Genomic DNA, 17,311 nt, shown 5'->3' with positions numbered 1-17,311 from the left:
TTAGGTAAATTAACAAAAACTGGTGAAGAATTTCTTTTCTGTGTGAAAATCATAGTTTATAATAGCAATTTCATTTTATAATAGAAATGTATGGGTCAAAAGGTACAAATTTCCAGCTATAAAATGAATAAGTCATGGGGATATGATGTACAGCATGGTGACTATAGTTAATAATACTGTATTGCATATTTGAAAGTAGCTAGGCGGGTGGATTGTGAAAGATCACAGCAGGAGAAAAAAATTGTAACTATGTATGGTGATGGATGTTAACTAGATTTATTGTGGTGATCATTTTTTTAAAAATTATTTATTTATTTATTTATTATTTATTTATTTATTTATTTTTGGCTGAGTTGGGTCTTTGTTGCTGTGCACAGGCTTTCTCTAGTTGTGGCGAGTGGTGGCTACTCTGTTGAGGTGCGCGGGCTTCTCATTGCTGTGGCTTCTTTTTTTGTGGAGCACGGGCTCTAGGCGTGTGGGCTTCAGTAGTTGTGGCACGTGGGCTCAGTAGTTGTGGCTTACGGGCTCTAGAGCGCAGACTCAGTAGTTGCGGCACATGGGCTTAGTTGCTCCGCGGCATGTGGGATCTTCCTGGACCAGGGCTCGAACCCGTGTCCCCTGCATTGGCAGGCGGATTCTTAACCACTGCGCCACCACGGAAGCCCTGTGGTGATCATTTTGTGGTATATAGAAATGTTGAATCATTATGTTATATACCTGAAACTAATATGTCAATTATACCTCAATTTTTTAAAAAGACTGGGAATAAAGAGAAATGTATGAAGCCTTTCTGTGGGCAAGTATTAAGGGTTAAGAACTTCATGTATTTTATTGGCTAGGTAACCTCTCTCTCAGTTACATGATTTTCATACTTATAGAAGGGAAAGAATGATCCTTAGGCCCTAGCAAAACCGATAAGACATGAAGAAAGAGTTAAAATTTCTTTTTACGTTAATGGTTTCTGAAGATTTTTTAGAAATGAATATTTAATAGGATGGAAGGTAGAAGTTTTTTGAAAGCTATCTATGTGAAGTTGGGGCATATTAACTATGGTGTCTGTATTCGGATATCTGTTTTCCAAAAGTCCATGGTTCTTTTAAAGTACATGGGAGTACCAAAGAGAATGTTAACTCTTTTGAGTACTCCTTATACCAAAAAATGGAAAAAAATAAAGTGTAGTAACAACAGCAACAAAAATTAGCGCAGTAAAGTGCTTACTTTGTACCATTGTTCTTAAAGTTTTACATGTATTTACACAGTTAATCCTCTCAAAAACCCTGTGAGTTTTAGGTGCTTTTTTTTTTTTTTTTTTTATTTCCGATTTTAATAGAATTCATTAGGTTCAGGATAAACTAGTATGATCTCAAAATTCATAGCAATTTCTATTCTTTACGCATTCTTACCTAGTGGCCTTTTCTTTTTTTTTTTTTTTTTTTTTTTCCACACACACACACTGTATTTTATTTTTACAAGAGATAAATAGACTGACACCAAGCATTGTACATGGATGACCACAACAAAAGCAACAATGATTGCAATTACCAAACATGAAACACACTCATACTATGTCATAATATTGACATTCAGTCCAGTAATCCTTCACTGTAACAGCTCCTTTACTTTGCAGTGAAAATTGATTTGTATATTCTTTGCCTCTGAGTCCTTGTGGGATTTTTTTTTTTTTTTTTAAATTCAGACAGAAAGTCACACAAATTATACTCATCCTCATCAGTTCACTCAGTCCCATGTAATTAATTTTTTTTTTCATCTTGATCTTTTGTTAGCACTTTTATGAGTTCATCAGTTTTTCATTAGAGTTCTGAAAATGCTTATTCATTCAGTTCAGCAGTACAGTCAGTTACCAGAAACCTGTACTTGTCAGAGTCTTTTCCATGAATTTCTTGAAGATGAAACCCTTTTATAGGAACATATTTGCAGAATCATCAGAGTACACCCAGAACTGTCTGTAAATGACAAAAGACTTAAAAATGACCACGGTTAAAGATTTGATGAAAGTTCATAATAATGCAGTTGACAAGAAAATTAGTTATTTCTGAGATATACATTTTAAAGTAATAACTAGGATTATTACTTATAACATTATACCAGAACATATAAGATTTTTAGAAATTTCATGCAATGTCTGAAACATTTATATTAACATATTTCCATACATATTTCCATACAAATACAAATATAAGATTTTTAGAAATTTCATGTAATGTCTGAAACATTTATATTAACATATTTCCATACAAATACAAATATAAGATTTTTAGAAATTTCATGTAATGTCTGAAACATTTATATTAACATATTTCCATACAAATACAAATATAAGATTTTTAGAAATTTCATGTAATGTCTGAAACATTTATATTAGGTGCTTTTTAATCTCCATTTCACAGGTGAGGAAACTGAGGGAAGGTTACTTGCCCCAGGAACCAGGTTCTGAATCTATTAAGTTGCGAAGCCTGTGTTCTTAACCATTAAACTATAAGTGTAGCTGTTTAGAGGAAGGCAGATTATTCTAAGCCCTTTCCCCAACTCCAGGCCCCATTGTTATATTTTGTACATGAATACTCTCTTCAAATAATAGGCCCTGCACCCTAGTTTTCTGTACCTGCTGCCACAAGTTTGGAGATAGGATGGGTCAGTAGATCCACAAATAGTACCAGCTGTACCTCACGGTCTCTGTGTGATGAGAAGTAAAAGTAAGTACAACTCTGGGCTACTTGAGGTTTTCCTAAGCAACTAACAGCATTAGTGAAAACATATGTTTGAATAGTTTCCAGAGTTGTCTAGAATTATTTTCCAGTTTAAAGGTGCCTACTAACACACGGTTTTTAGATTTATTTTTAACTAACATTTTTTCCTCCTTGAAATGTCCCTCTTACTTTTCACTTATCAACTATTTTTTTTTTAATAGTTATTTATTTAGGCTGCGTCAGGTCTTAGTTGCAGTACGCGGGATCTTCGTTGCGGTATGCGGGATCTTTTTTAGTTGCGGCATGCTTGTGGGATCTAGTTCCCTGACCAGGGATCAAACTTGAGCCCCCTGCATTGGGAGCATGGAGTCTTACCCACTGGACCACCAGGGAAGTTCCAACAATTTCTGATACCTGTATTTGAAATCAATATTTATTTCATCATTTTGAACCCTTTTTCATCCTAAATTGAAATCGCAGTTTTTTTTTGTTGTTGTTGTTGTTATGAGTCTACTTGGGGCTCAGAGAACATAGTATACAATAGAAAGAACTACAGAGCTACCAAAAACAAGCAAACAAACAAGCAAAAAATCTATCAGTGAAAAGTTCCTTTAGGAAAATACAGCGCAACCATTATTCTCGGACCTTAAACAGTCATCATGAAATCTCCAGAGACATAGTTGATTCTAACTGCTTTTGAGAAGGGTATGTCTGTTAAATGTCACTGATATCAGGGAAGTCCATTCCTTGAGATTTATCTTGTGGATCTTCTTTTTAAAAAATAGACTTTATTTGTTAGAGCAGTTATAGGTTTACAGAAAAATTGAGCACAAAGTGCAGAGAGATCCCATATACCTCCTGCCCCCAAACTATCAACATTGCACACTAATTGTGGTACATTCATTGCAGGTGGTGAACCTAGATTGACTGATGTATCATCTAATGTCCATAGCTTATATTAGGGTTCATTTTTGGTTTTGTTCATTCTTGGGTTTGACAAATGTATAGTGACGTGTACACCATTATAGTATCGTAGAGAGTAGTTTCAGTGCCCTAAAAATCCTCTGCACTCCACCTGTCATCTGTCCCTCCCCCAACCCCTCCCAATCACTGATCTTTTTACTGTCTCCATAGTTTTACCTTTTCCAGAAATTCATATAGTTGGAATCATATAGTAAGTAGCCTTTTCAGATTGGCTTCTTTCACTTAGCAATGTGCATTTAAGTTTCCTCCATGTTTTTTCATGGCATGATAGCTCATTTCTTTTTAGCACTGAATAATATCCTGTCGTCTGGATGTACCCCAGTTTACACATTCACCTATTGAAGGACACCTTGGTTGCTTCCAAGTTTTGGCAATTATGAATAAAGCTTCTGTAAACATCTGTGTGCAGCTTTTTGTGTGGATATGTTTTCAGCCGCTTTGGGTAAATACCAAGGAGCATGCTTGCCACATTGTATGTTAAGAATGATATGTTTAAATGGAATATTACTCAGCCATAAAAAGAAATGAAATTGAGTTATTTGTAGTGAGGTGGATGGACCTAGAGTCTGTCATACAGAGTGAAGTAAGTCAGAAAGAGAAAAACAAATACTGTATGTTAACACATATATATGGAATCTAAAAAAAAAAATGGTTCTGAAGAACCTAGGGGCAGGACAGGAATAAAGATGCAGACGTAGAGAATGGACTTGAGGACACGGGGAGGGGGAAGGGTAAGCTGGGATGAAGTGAGAGAGTTTCATGGACTTATATATACTACCAAATGTAAAATAGATAGCTAGTGGGAAGCAGCTGCATAGCACAGGGAGATCAGCTTGGTGCTTTGTGACCACCTAGAGGGGTGGGATAGGGAGGGTGGGAGGGAGGCGTAAGAGGGAGGAGATACAGGGATATATGTATATGTATAGCTGTTTCACTTTGTTATAAAGCAGAAACTAACACACCATTGTAAAGCAATTATACTCCAATAAAGATGTTAAAGGAAAAAGAATAATATGTTTAGTTTTGTAAATAAAAACACGAAAAACAAAAAACTGGCAAAATGTCTTCCAAAGTGTCTGTACCATTCTGCATTCCCACCAACAATGAATGAGATTTCCTATTGCTCCATATCCTTGTCAGCATTTGGTGTTGTCAGTGTGTTGGATTTTGGCCATTCTAACAGGTGTGTGGTGGTATCTCCTTGTTTTAATTTGCAACCCTAATGACATACGATGTTGAACATCAAAAATTCTGGTTCCTAGATTCAGTTGCCCTTAGGAAATGGGTATTGCTAGGGATTTTGGTTTGGGCTTCAGGTGTTGTGAGTCCCAATACAGAAGCATCCAGTGGACTATCCCCTATCTAGCGAATCCTTAAAAAGACTGGAAGTGCTGTGTCACATAAAATTAACCTGTCTGTTGAATGCTTTCTTCTATTTATATTCCAGAAAAAATAAAGTTACACTGCTCATCTCTCCTCCTGAACTGGACCCTCTAGCTTTAGATTGCCTTTTGGTGATTTATTTTAGCCTTCAAACTGTTCTTGGTATTCATATTGAGCTGTTTCCATCTGCTTCATTATAATACCACAGTCAGAGTGAACCACGGTGTCATCTGGCTCTGTTGTGCTCTGTTTAGGGCTGTGGTTTTTCCTAGAATTTATGAAGAGCTAAGCCTCACAGTTCTTGAAGAATGGAATCTTAACTTTCTACCAGTTCCACATTTGGAGGCTACTAGTTTTGCTTGTTCACATCTTTTACTGTTGAGTGAAAATGGTATCTTCAAAGATGTTTTTCATAAAACCTGCAGGTGATTATTTGAATTTGGATAAAGACATGGGCAGAGTAACATTCTGTTGTCTTCCTTTACAATCCACTGAGCTCATTCTGCTCTGGTGTGTGAGTGGTGGGAAGAAATAACACTTTCACTAGATGTGGCCTTGCTCTGTCTGCACCTCTGTTTCCACTTTCTGCTGGAGCACTAGAAAGAAAGGTTGAGTTTTGGGGAACATTTCCAACTAGTAAATGGGTGGCAGCCAACTCAAGTGGTCTGGTGAAGAGAAATAACCTCTCCTTCCTTCGGTCCCTGGGAATTTTACCAAGACAGATGTCAGAAGGCAAAGAGAACTCTGCCCAATTTTCAGCTTTGCTAATATAGAGGTGAATGAATGGCGAGTACAGAGCTGGGAGGGAGACTGGGGAATGGGGTGGGAATGGTCCAAGGTCCAAATCTTTCACCACTCCCTGGGTTATTTTGGCCCTATGCCTGAATATTAGAAGCACTAAAAAACAAACAAAACATAAATAGTTCATTGGTCAAGAAGCATAACTATAGCTGCTAAAACAGAATAGGGTAGTATGGTCTTAGGTCAGCAGCTGCTATCTTCGTTCCCGTGGTCCCTAATTACGTGTGTTTCTCACTTAATCTTCACAACAAACCTGTGATATAGTTACAAAATATCCACTTTACTGGGAAAGAAACTGAGGCTTACAAATTTTAAGTATAATTTTGTGGGATCATACAGATTTGTATGGTCCCACAGCTATGAACCATAAGAACAATATTCCAATTTGGAACCAATTTGGAACCGTATCAGGAGATTCACAGAATTTAAGGGAAAGTAGAAAAATGAGCAGGAAACCATGGGGCCCTAGGTGGCAGGGAAGCCAGGCAAAGCCATATCACAGAATAGTCTGATTTGAGCACCACACTTGGCACTTGTACATTCAGGATGTGGTACTGATGGACTTTCGATGCCAACAAGGAGAATTTATTCCTTTGTTTTTGTGTCATTCTTTGAAAATTCAAGTGCAAGCACCTAGTTGGCAGGCCTCATTTCACATGTTCGTGTTCTAGCCACCAGGAGGTGGAGAGGGTTTCCTGGACTATTTGGCTTCCGTCGGGGAGGGTTGGGCCCTGCTTCCGACCAAGACTGACACAGTCAGGTTCCCCCCTCAGATAGGAAGAGTATTACAAAGGGTAAATGCCCACCATACCAGCTGTGTATGCAGATGTCCATGTGGCATTCTGCTGAGGACTGGTTCAGCTGGAAGCTATGCCTTCCCCATAAGCCAGGCTGTTTTGTCCTGAGCCTGGGGTCTGCCTGACAGAGTCCAACAGGACTTTCAGACACTACACAAAGTATAGGGGTTTTCATAGGAGGACCTCTGACTGTTTCTGATTCATTAAAGCTGACCACTACAGAGATGAGTGACGGTGGAAGCAGTCAGCTGTTAGGATCAGTTTGAAGAGGCAGCATGTAGAAAAGGGCCCCATAGGGAAAACTCCTCCCTAACTTCTGGACTTAACTGATTCTCAGTGTGGTGTCTTGAGACCCTGAATTTGTGTGACATGTTACTGGGCAGTATTTCATTGTAGCTTTACCTGATTAACCATATTAAACTTTTTTTTTTTTTTTTTGGTAATGGGAAGGAAAAAGAATTAATGTACATGGTTTTTCTTTACTAATTTGCTTGCATGTCTTTGCCCTTCTCCCAGACTCTTTTTGCCTTAAGGTTAGGGACCATATATATCAATTTTGTGTCTTTAATGTCTAGCCTTGTGCCCGGCATACAGTAAGCACTTTGAAAAATATTTGACTGACTGACTGAATGAATGAATTTTCCTTAGCAATCTTTTTTTTTTTTTTAAGGTTTCAATATTTTATTCAAGTTTTATTTTAAGTGATGTTAATTATAGCATTTGAAGGAGAGGAACTAATTCCACATGAAATGGAAGACTCTAAAACGTACCCATTAAACTGCTAAAAAATAAAACTGAGTGGCGAGAATACAACAGAAGTTCAGTTTAGATTCAGAGTGTTGTCACCATGTGATTACAGTTACAGAGACTCTTCCCAGCTTGCAGCTGGAGCTCTTAGAAGCTATTTCATACTCTGCTGCGAGGGCAAAAAAACACAACATGAGAAAAAACACAATTAAGTCCTGAATTATTGGCTTCATCACATCCACCTTCTCCACCCCAAAATGGCACAAAAGAAACAGCTACCACGCCCTGCAGACTACTTTTGGTGTAAAAGAGGTGATGGATTGGGGTGGAAAAAGTCCCTGCCTAAAAAAGTCCCTTTCAGATAAGTTTGTATACACCATCAAAGAGCCTCTCCTCAATCAGGGTAGGAAACCAAGGTTCAATTCTCAGGAAGTCACAATTTCATTCATTTACTCAATACGAATTTACAAATTACAAAGTGCCTGCAAATTATCAACTTCCACTTGCAGCCATTTCTAGGTAAAAAAGAAACCTGACATCTCTAGAGGGGCGAGCAAGCTCCCTCTCAAGTATACAGCTGAAAGGACCTTTTTTGAAATTGGGTTTCTTCTGTACCTCTGCAAGGGTTACACCCTAAAGCTGAATCATCTTTAACCTGGAAGTCTAACATGATATTTAGCGATACTTGCATCCCAGACATACAACATTAAAAGGTACACTAAATTCTGAAGGTAGCTATGCTGCAAAATAGTTTAAAATTAAACGATTGTACAGTTTTCATTTATGCTTGAAACTCCAGTCCTAGACCAAGCTTGTGGCCACCAGCGTTGACATTCTTGCCATCCAGCAGAGCTGACAGTGTCAGTTTGATACCTGGCTTTAGGGTCTGAGTATACCCTAACCCTATCAGGCTGGAGCTATTCACTTTAGCCAAGAGGCAGGCGTCAGGGTCGATCTGGTACTTGGCTGTTATTCCGAAGTGAGTGTTACTGTTTCCCGTTGTCCAGGCCAGATTAACAGTAGTCTCCAACTTGTTCACTTTCTGATAAGTGGAGCCACCAAACTCTGTCCCATCACTTACATTAGTGTGAAGCTGGAACTCATCCGTCTTGTAGCCAACCGCAACGTTGCTCTGGGTCACTCGAGACTTTGCGGTCTCAAAATTCACCTGGTAGCCAGCCAGCCAGCCCTCATAACCCAGCACCAGAGCACCCCGGGTGGAAGGCCCGGCAATGTCGAAATCGACGTCACAACCCAGGTTGATATGTTCCCACTTGTACCCTGTCTTGATTTTAGCATTTTTTTCCCCCAGTGTTTGGTGAGAAGGATGACTCGAAGGTCAGCTTCAGGCCACGTGCCAGCTGATCTTCCACAGTAATCTCCGTGCCCAGTGTGTTGTCGGTGTTCCATTTCTCCATAAACTTTAGACCATATTTGGTCCATGTGTACTTGGTCTCCAGACTGCCCGTCACTTTGGTGGTCTCGGTGTTGGCTGAACCTGAGCTTGTAAATTCCAGTCCATTCTCAGATTTTGTTTTCAAATCAACTTTTATTAAGCCAAATCCATAGCCCTTGGTGAAGACATCCCTGGCAGATTTGCCAAGATCAGCATATGTGGGAGGCACAGCCATCTTCTGCTCAGAAGCGGTGGCAGTCAGCAATCTTTTTTTGAAACTGAATTGATTCTCATAAAACAGTGGGGAACTTATAGTCATGGATGTTTGAAACATTTTATATTATTTTAGGTTAAAAAATAATTTAAGAGCTGCTGTGGGAAGAAGGACCAGAGTGACATGCTCTCTATTTTTATTGTTATAGGTGTTCCGGGATTTGGGGACTGAAGTACTGTCTGCAGCTGCCAGAGGCTACAACATGTGCCTTTTTGCCTATGGGCAGACAGGCTCTGGGAAGACATACACCATGCTGGGCACCCCAGTGAGTATTGGCATTGGAATGTGATGTCTTCCTAAAGCCACAGCAAGCCTGAATCTTGCATTGTCCTTGCCACTGAGAGAGGATGTGAGTTTCATAGTCAGTCAACTTCAGTAAGATTTAATGGGTCTTATTCTATATTAAGAATGCGTTTCTTCACACTCACAGACTTAGAGAACAAATTTATGGCTACCGGGGAGGAAGGGTGGGGTGAAGGGATAGTTAGGGAGTTTGGGATTGACATGTACACAGTGCTATATTTAAAATGGATAGCCAACAAGGACCTACTGTATAGCACAGGGGACTCTGCTCAGTAGTATTATGTAACAACCTAAACGGGAAAAAATTTGAAAAAGAATAGATACATGTATATCTATAACTGAATCACTCTGCTATACACCTGGAACTCACACAATATTGTTAATCAGCTATATAACTTTTTTTTTTAAATAGTTTTATTTATTTATTTTTATTTTTTTTGGTTGCGTTGAGTCTTCGTTTCTGTGCGAGGGCTTTCTCTAGTTGCGGCAAGTTGGGGCCACTGTTCATCACTGTGCGCGGGCCTCTCGCTATCGCGGCCTCTCTTGTTGCGGAGCACAGGCTCCAGACGCGCAGGCTCAGTAGTTGTGGCTCACGGGCCTAGTTACTCTGCGGCATGTGGGATCTTCCCAAACCAGGGCTTGAACCCCTGTCCCCTGCATTGGCAGGCAGATTCTCAACCACTGCGCCACCAGGGAAGCCCTATATAACTTTTTATAAAATAAAAAGTTAAAAAAAAGAATGTTTCTCAGCACTTCAATTGAAAGGTAAACTTTGAATAATTAGCCTCTCTTTATTACACCCTGAAGAACCTTAGAATTTTACAACTCCCTTTGATGTCACAGACCTTGTCAGTCCTTCTGAATTTCTCATATCATTTCCAAGTTCATCACCTGTAGCTTTTTAACACCTTTGGTGTAGACAAGTCCCAGACTGAGTGTTAAGTGCTGGCTAAGGCCATGTGGATATGGGGCTATGTGTGTGTTCGATCTGAGTGTTCAGAAAGAAGCAGGAGAACCAGCTACTGGGATGGGAGCTTTCAAAAGTGTGTAGGACTTACGAGAGCCTTCCTTTATCATGGAAAATTGGGAGGGTAGAGTTCCATAAGAACACCTCTTTGTTTTAGGCTTAGAAGTACCCTGGTGAGATGAACTGGTAGGGCAGGTGACAACACCACATAGGGACATTCTCTAGGATGTTATTGCTCCTGGAAGATTATCCCTGCTGCCGTGGGCCCAGATCATTGCTTACTACGTCCATGTTTAGCCTGATTTTATAGATTTTAAATTAAAAGAAGAAAATGCCCAATAACCCAGGGGTGTAAAGCCCTTAACCTGAGTATAAGTTAGCACTGGATCCAAGATGAAAAAAAGAAGCCGCTTCTCTCTAAATGCGTGTTTTGAACACCTGTGTACTCTAGTCCTCCTGTGTGTGCAGGGTTAGGAGATAGGGTTCTGGGAGGGACCACCATGGTAAAGTGGTTTCATCCAAGAAGGATGTAACCTTCTCTGCATGAAAGTATGTACCTGGGCTTGCTAGCTTCTTCTCTCTTCCTTCTTACGGTGGTGATCTGCCTCTCATCTGGTACATTCCTCCCATGAGAGACTCCTGAGAGCACTGGCAAATAGAGTTTTCCACATACCGCCGGGGAAGCTGCCTGAAGTGAAGAGGCTAGCACAAGGAGCCCACCCCTGCTGAGGGTGGGCCCTGGGTGTTGGGGGGAGAGCATCACCGTGAGTGAACAGTAATGCTTTCTTCTCTTCTGTTCTCCAGGCCTCTGTTGGGCTGACACCACGGATATGTGAGGTATAGACTCTCTTTTGACTGGATCCCCTCAAAGTAGGTCTTCTTTGTACACTCCCTTCAGTGAAACTCCAACCCTCTGGTTTGTGCAGGGTCTCTTTGTCAGGGAGGAAAACTGTGCCCCGCTGCCTTCCTCCTGCAGAATAAAAGTAAGGTAAGAACCTGTCAGGCTCTGCAGCCTGAAGCGTTTCTGTTTCCACTCCAGAGCTGTCCTCTCCGCTTCCAGAGTCGCCCAGAGGAATGGAGAAAAGCCACAGCAGAAATATCTTGCAGTACAAGATGAAAATCTTCCTTAGGTTTTAGGTTGTAGGAAACTTAGTTCCTATCCTCAGGCTTAACAAGCCGGTGTCTCCTGTGGACCAGCTTCCCCTGGCTAGCTGGTTTCCTTTCCTTTATTTTCTGTAGTTTCATACTAGCTTTTGGGATTTCTGTTCCAACCCCCTCCTGGGTTGTTCTCCAGGTCAGTAGTTCCCAAACTCTAGTTCCTAGACTAGTGCTGGCTACCCCAACGTGACATTTTAACCAGTCTGAACTGTAAATGTTGGCAGAAGGTTACCAATTGCCCTGAATTCTCTGTATTCTTTTTTTGTTTGTTTTTGGTGTTCAATGTCCTTGTTTAAAAACATGAGACATAATTCATATACCATAAAATTCACACTTTTAAAGAATATATTTCAATGATTTTTTTTTTTGATATTTACAAGGTTGTTCAACCATCATCACTATCTAATTACATAACATTTTCATTACCCTAAAAAGAATAACTGTCTGGGTTTTTTTTGTTTTGTTTTTTATAAATTTATTTATTTATTTATTTTTTGCTGTGTTGGGTCTTTGTTGCTGTGCGCGGTCTTTCTCTAGTCGCGGCGAGCGGGGGCTATTCTTCATTGCGGTGCGTGAGCTTCTCATTGCGGTGGCTTCTCTTGTTGTGGAGCACGGGCTCTAGGCGCGCAGGCTTCAGTATTTGTGACTCGCAGGCTCTAGAGCGCAGGCTCAGTAGTTGTGGCGCACGGGCTCTAGAGCACAGGCTCAGTAGTTGCTCCGCGGCATGTGGGATCTTCCCGGACCAGGGCTTGAACCCGTGTCCCCTGCATTGGCAGGCAGATTCTTAACTGCTGCGTCAGCAGGGAAGCCCAACTGTCTGTTTTTAAAATTAAATGATTGTGAACACTATTTTTTCATTTTTTAAGTTTATAAAGTAAAAATTTTCAAACCTCTATGTGTATAAACATATACATATATGTTAGGTGTTCTGTTGTCCATGAAATCTGGGAACCACTATTCTAAGAGATATCTGGAGTTCCTGTGTCCAAATATGAGAAGATTAAGGAGAAAAATTTTATAAGAAGAGTGTGCAGAGAGCAGCTTTGAACTGGAGCCTTTTTTTTCTGACTGCTGGCTCCACAGGCAAGCATCTGTGTTCCAGTGAGGAAGACCTTTCTGTGAGAAGTCTGCTTTCTTACTTAACAAAATATTTACTGATTTTAATTAAGAATTGTAGCTGTGTTATTATTTTAAAAAGGCATAAAATGCCAGTAGATACCAATAAGACAGCATATCTTAAACAGAATCCTAGTGTGTAAGACAGGTAAAATGAGAATTGTGCTACTTAAGTTAGGGGTGGGGAGCAGACCCTTCTCACTTAGCTTCCCTTGTTGCTCAGCATGGCCCTTGAGATGCCTTCAGTGAATAATAGAGCTCAAAGATCACATTTGAAAACCACTTCAAGAAACATGCTTGTAGACTCTATGCTGTGGGGGCCTGATCGAGGCACAGGCTGGTGGCAGCCTAAACCCATGCTGAAATAGCCTCTTGAAGGCTAAACTTGAATCAGCACTGACACTGTAAACCTGAAACTGTGGCATAATGACAGCCAATGCTCAAAACCCTATTGTACACATGCAGAACGAGACTCAAGAGGGAAACCTGGCGTGACCAAGGTCTTAGAGTGTCAGAGGTAGAACTAGAACTAGGACCTTCTGATTCTTGGCTTAGTGTTTTTCCCACATTTTTTCAAGATCTAATTATATGCCTTTTTCTACATGTCTCTAGCTTCCTGGAAATCTATAATGAACGAGTGCGGGATCTGCTGAAACAGTCTGATCAAAAAAAGACCTATAATCTGCGGGTCAGGGAGCACCCAGAGATGGGGCCCTATGTACAAGGTGAGCCACTGTGGTCCTGGAAGTCTGAGACCAAACTGAAGCCTGGGAAGCTCTCCTGACGGTTGCTGATTCATTCAACAAACGTATAATGAATACTTACTGTGTGCCAGCTACTGGTATTAGATGCCAAATAGGTACCAATAAATAGAAAAGGCAGTCTTGCCCTCCCAGGCAAGGTTATACGCTTGTGGGGGTGAGTCAGAAAACAAGCACTACTTACAGTTGTGATAAAGGCTAATAAAAAGTTAAATAGATACAGTGATGGCAAAGAACACTGGGTGGTGTAGGCAACCCATCTGCATAGCGTGGTCAGGAAAGCTTCCCTGAGGAGGTAACATTTTAAGCTGAACCTGGAGGGGATACAGGAGCCAGTTGTGTGAAGAATGGCGTAGCAAGGGGAAGAGTGTTTCAGGTTGAGGGAGCGGCATGGGCTAGAGCCCTGAGTGAAGGGCTTGGTGGTGTCAAGGAGGCCAGTGTGTCTAAAGCATGGTGAGTGAGGGGGAAAGTGATATGGAATAGTGTTGGGTCTGTGGTGCCAGGTCCAGCAGGGCTGGGACTGATTCCCAGGTCAGCCGGTCTCCTTTTTAGGGTACTTTCTGTTCCAGTGGTGGTAATAGTCAGGGACGTGGGGAGATGTCAGACATGGAGCAGGGTCTACTTACTGCTTCCTCATCAAGCACTGATACTTGGTGTTTGGTTCCATCTGTCTTATTCCATTAGGCTAAGTCTTGCTATTAAGTAGAAACTGTTGGGTTCTTTTGTGGGGGAAGCTTATTTAAATCTTGACAAGGAGAGGGACATGAAAGATCAAGAGCTGGTCTCTTCTCTGATCAGGGCATGGCTAATGGCTGACTCAGTAGGTGTGCCAGTCACTGATTCTGCTATCTGAGTCTTTTCCCAAATGTTCCATCGTAATTGGCAGCCTGGAAACGATGAAAATACCGTTTACTTTGCTAGGAGCCAGTTGGAGATTCCTCTGTAAAACTCTGTGGATATATATTTCTGTGTAAAGCGATAATTTGAAGGCAGACCATGAGTGGATGCAGTAGTGCCACAGTTTCTCATCTTTTAATTAATTTTTATCTTAATGTGCTTTTTGGGTGTGCTGGGCGGATAGGGGGAGTGACTAGAGGAGACCTCAGATGTAGTCCTGATGTCTTCGTTGCACAGAAGATGAAATGAAGTCTGGAAGAAGTTAAAGGATGTTCCCAAAGTTGCACAGCCGGTTGGGGCAGGGTTGGAACTGGGAACCTTTTCTAGGACTGGAAGAGAAGAATGGGACAGAATCCTGTACATGGAGGAGACCTATGATCATAGGTTCTTTGACTGGCATAGTACCTGAAACCCCGAGAATTCACACGGGGTGGTACAGCTTGGGTTATATACTCAAGGTCAGCGACAGGATCAGACTTAAATCTCAGGGCTCTTTTGGATACCTTCATGAGTGAACCCTTGTGGAGAGGAAGGATGCTTGGTAAGAAATAATTCTAAACCAGCAAAAAGTCTCTTAGGTCCTTTGGGTTACATGTTTCTTAAAGTTGGTCTGGACTTTCTCAAATCATTACAAATATAGGTGGACATTTCTCTTATTTCCTAGTGAAGGAGCCATAAGCTCACATAGTGTAGAGCCAGCCTTGGAATTCAAGACCCTGAATAGTCACTCTGAACTTATTCCCATTACTACCCTCTGATGGCATTACAGCAAACTTTTTATTTTTAAAAATGTTTGCTTTCTTTATTCATTTAGCATTTGTATTACCTGCCAGTTTGTCTGTCTCCCTTTGGCTCATATATTCTGTGAACACGATTCCAAAGCAGAAAGTAGTTTCTGCTTTGAAACCAATTCTACAGGAATTTATTGAGTACTTGCTGGATGCCTATACTATTCAGGTTGCCATGGGGAAATATGAAAGATACAAGGCCTTTAAAGAACTTGTAGTTCCAGTTTAGAACTATAAGCCTGAACTTGATAGCTGCCTAAATCCAAGAAAATAAAAGGGGTAGCCTCTTACTTTTCATTAACAAGTTTATGAATTAGATGACAAATTAAGTTGAAATCTGAAATGTACAGGGCCCTGCCCAAAGCACACGTAAAAGCCCAATGGTTACAGGGTCTAAAGTGATAATTTAAGTGAGACAAAGACACTATCGTATTTTTGCTTTGGTCTTTATCTTAATATACAGGGATGGGTACAAAGCAGGAGGTTGTAGGAAGTGGGTAGTTGGGACTCTGAAAAAAATTATTTTGTATTTTCTTTGTACTCATTCTGCACATAACAGGAGTATTTTTGTGTGTTTGTTTTTTTAATTCTTACACTTTTTTTTCCTTGCCTTTCTACACTGACTAGGACCTCTAGTACCATATGAAATAAGAGTGGTAACAGTATTTAGTTTTGTTCCCAGGGGAAAGCTTCAACATTTTACCGTGGTGTTTGCAGTAGCATTTGTTGTTAATAGATGCTGTTTATCACACACTTCTCAAACTATCTGTGAGGAAGGACCAGTTTTAAAAAAAATTTCCAATCCATGGCAAACAAATACTTTGATAAAATAAAGATGAATTACTAGAAAAAAAAGAAAAAGACATCTCAATTATAAGCCCAAATTCTTCTTTATTAGATTCAAAAGATATAAAATCTGTCATATTGTTGTAAAGATTTCTGTACCTATCTCATCGCACATCAGTAACTGTTTGAGAACTGGCTCCAGTCTGTGCAGCAGCTTTGAGAAGCACTGCCTTAGCAGGTTAAGGGAATTCTCTTTTATATCTTAGTTTTCTAAGAGTTTTTATTTTTTAATTTTGAAACAAACTTTTGAAAAAGTTGCAAATATAGTATAAAGAACTTTTTTTTATTTTTATTTTTTTTTATTTTTGGCTGCATTGGGTCTTCGTTGCTGTGCGCAGGCTTTCTCTAGTTGCGGCGAGCGGGGGCTACTCTTTGTTGCGGTGCATGGGCTTCTCACTGCGGTGGCTTCTCTTGTTGCGGAGCATGGGCTCTAGGCGTGTGCGCTTCAGTAGTTGTGGCACGAGGGTTCAGTAGTTGTGGTTCACGGGCTCTTGAGCGCGGGCTCAGCAGTTGTGGCGCATGGGCTTTGTTGCTCTGCGGCATGTGGGATCTTCCCCGACCAGGGTTCGAACCCGTGTCCCCTGCATTGGCAGGCGGATTCTTAACCACTGCGCCACCGGGGAAGTCCCTAAAGAACTTTTTTACTTGAACCATTTGAGGGTAAATTGCCAACCTAATGACCCTTATCCCCTGATTATTTTAGGGTGTTTTTCTTTCAAACAGGAATGTTCTCCTGTATAGTTACAACACAACCATCCAAATCAGGAAATTAACTTTGATGCATTACTACCATCTGATCCTTAGAACCCATTTAAGTTTCACTAATTGTCCCAGTAATTGTCCATTTGAGAGTTAAGGGTTGCCTTTGGTTAGGGTGTCTCTCTAGTGTTCTCCAGTCTGGAAGGCTCCTTGGTCTCTCTTGACTGTCATGAACTTGACACCATTAATTTTGATATGTCCCATTACTCATGATTTTTAATTTCCTCACTTAAGGTCATATCTACCAGGCTTCTTCACTCTGAAATTGCTGTTTTCCTTTTGTAAACAACAAGTGTTTTTTGTGGGTGCGGTACTGTGAAACCATGTATGTGTCCTATCCTCATCTGACTTTCAGTTTATTTATGAATTTATTTATGTTGGCATAGACTTATGGTTTCTTATTTTATTGAATGAGTCGCCTTCTGTTACTACTATTTTTTATTTTGATGCTCCAATTATTCCAGATTTAGCCAATGGAATCCCCTTCAGGTGTGTTCCTGTGACATTTTGGCATATCACCATCATTTTTTTTTTTTTAATTTTTTTTAATTTTTAATTTTTTATTTATTTTTATTTTTTTTAACATCTTTATTGAAGTATAATTGCTTTACAATTCACCATCATTT

General features: G+C 40.4%; 1 protein-coding gene and 1 pseudogene across 4 annotated transcripts in view; one reads left to right on the top strand and one right to left on the bottom strand.

The window, feature by feature from the left end:
- STARD9 (StAR related lipid transfer domain containing 9) overlaps positions 1-17,311 on the top strand; it is a 133,276-nt gene that overhangs the window by 52,051 nt on the left and 63,914 nt on the right. For all 4 annotated transcript variants that reach the window (XM_059913498.1, XM_059913499.1, XM_059913501.1 and 1 more), the window contains exons 4-7: positions 9,239-9,355; positions 11,165-11,197; positions 11,287-11,348; positions 13,247-13,359. In XM_059913498.1, coding sequence (XP_059769481.1) covers positions 9,239-9,355; positions 11,165-11,197; positions 11,287-11,348; positions 13,247-13,359 — 325 coding nt within the window. The remainder of the gene's footprint in view (positions 1-9,238; positions 9,356-11,164; positions 11,198-11,286; positions 11,349-13,246; positions 13,360-17,311) is intronic.
- LOC132360485 (voltage-dependent anion-selective channel protein 1-like) lies at positions 8,013-9,070 on the bottom strand (annotated as a pseudogene).

Source organism: Balaenoptera ricei, chromosome 2, assembly GCF_028023285.1.
Source record: "Balaenoptera ricei isolate mBalRic1 chromosome 2, mBalRic1.hap2, whole genome shotgun sequence".
Classification (NCBI taxonomy): Eukaryota; Metazoa; Chordata; class Mammalia; order Artiodactyla; family Balaenopteridae; genus Balaenoptera; species Balaenoptera ricei.
The sequence above is the reverse complement of the archived record's forward strand: the minus strand, read 5'-3'. Positions and strand labels throughout refer to the sequence as shown.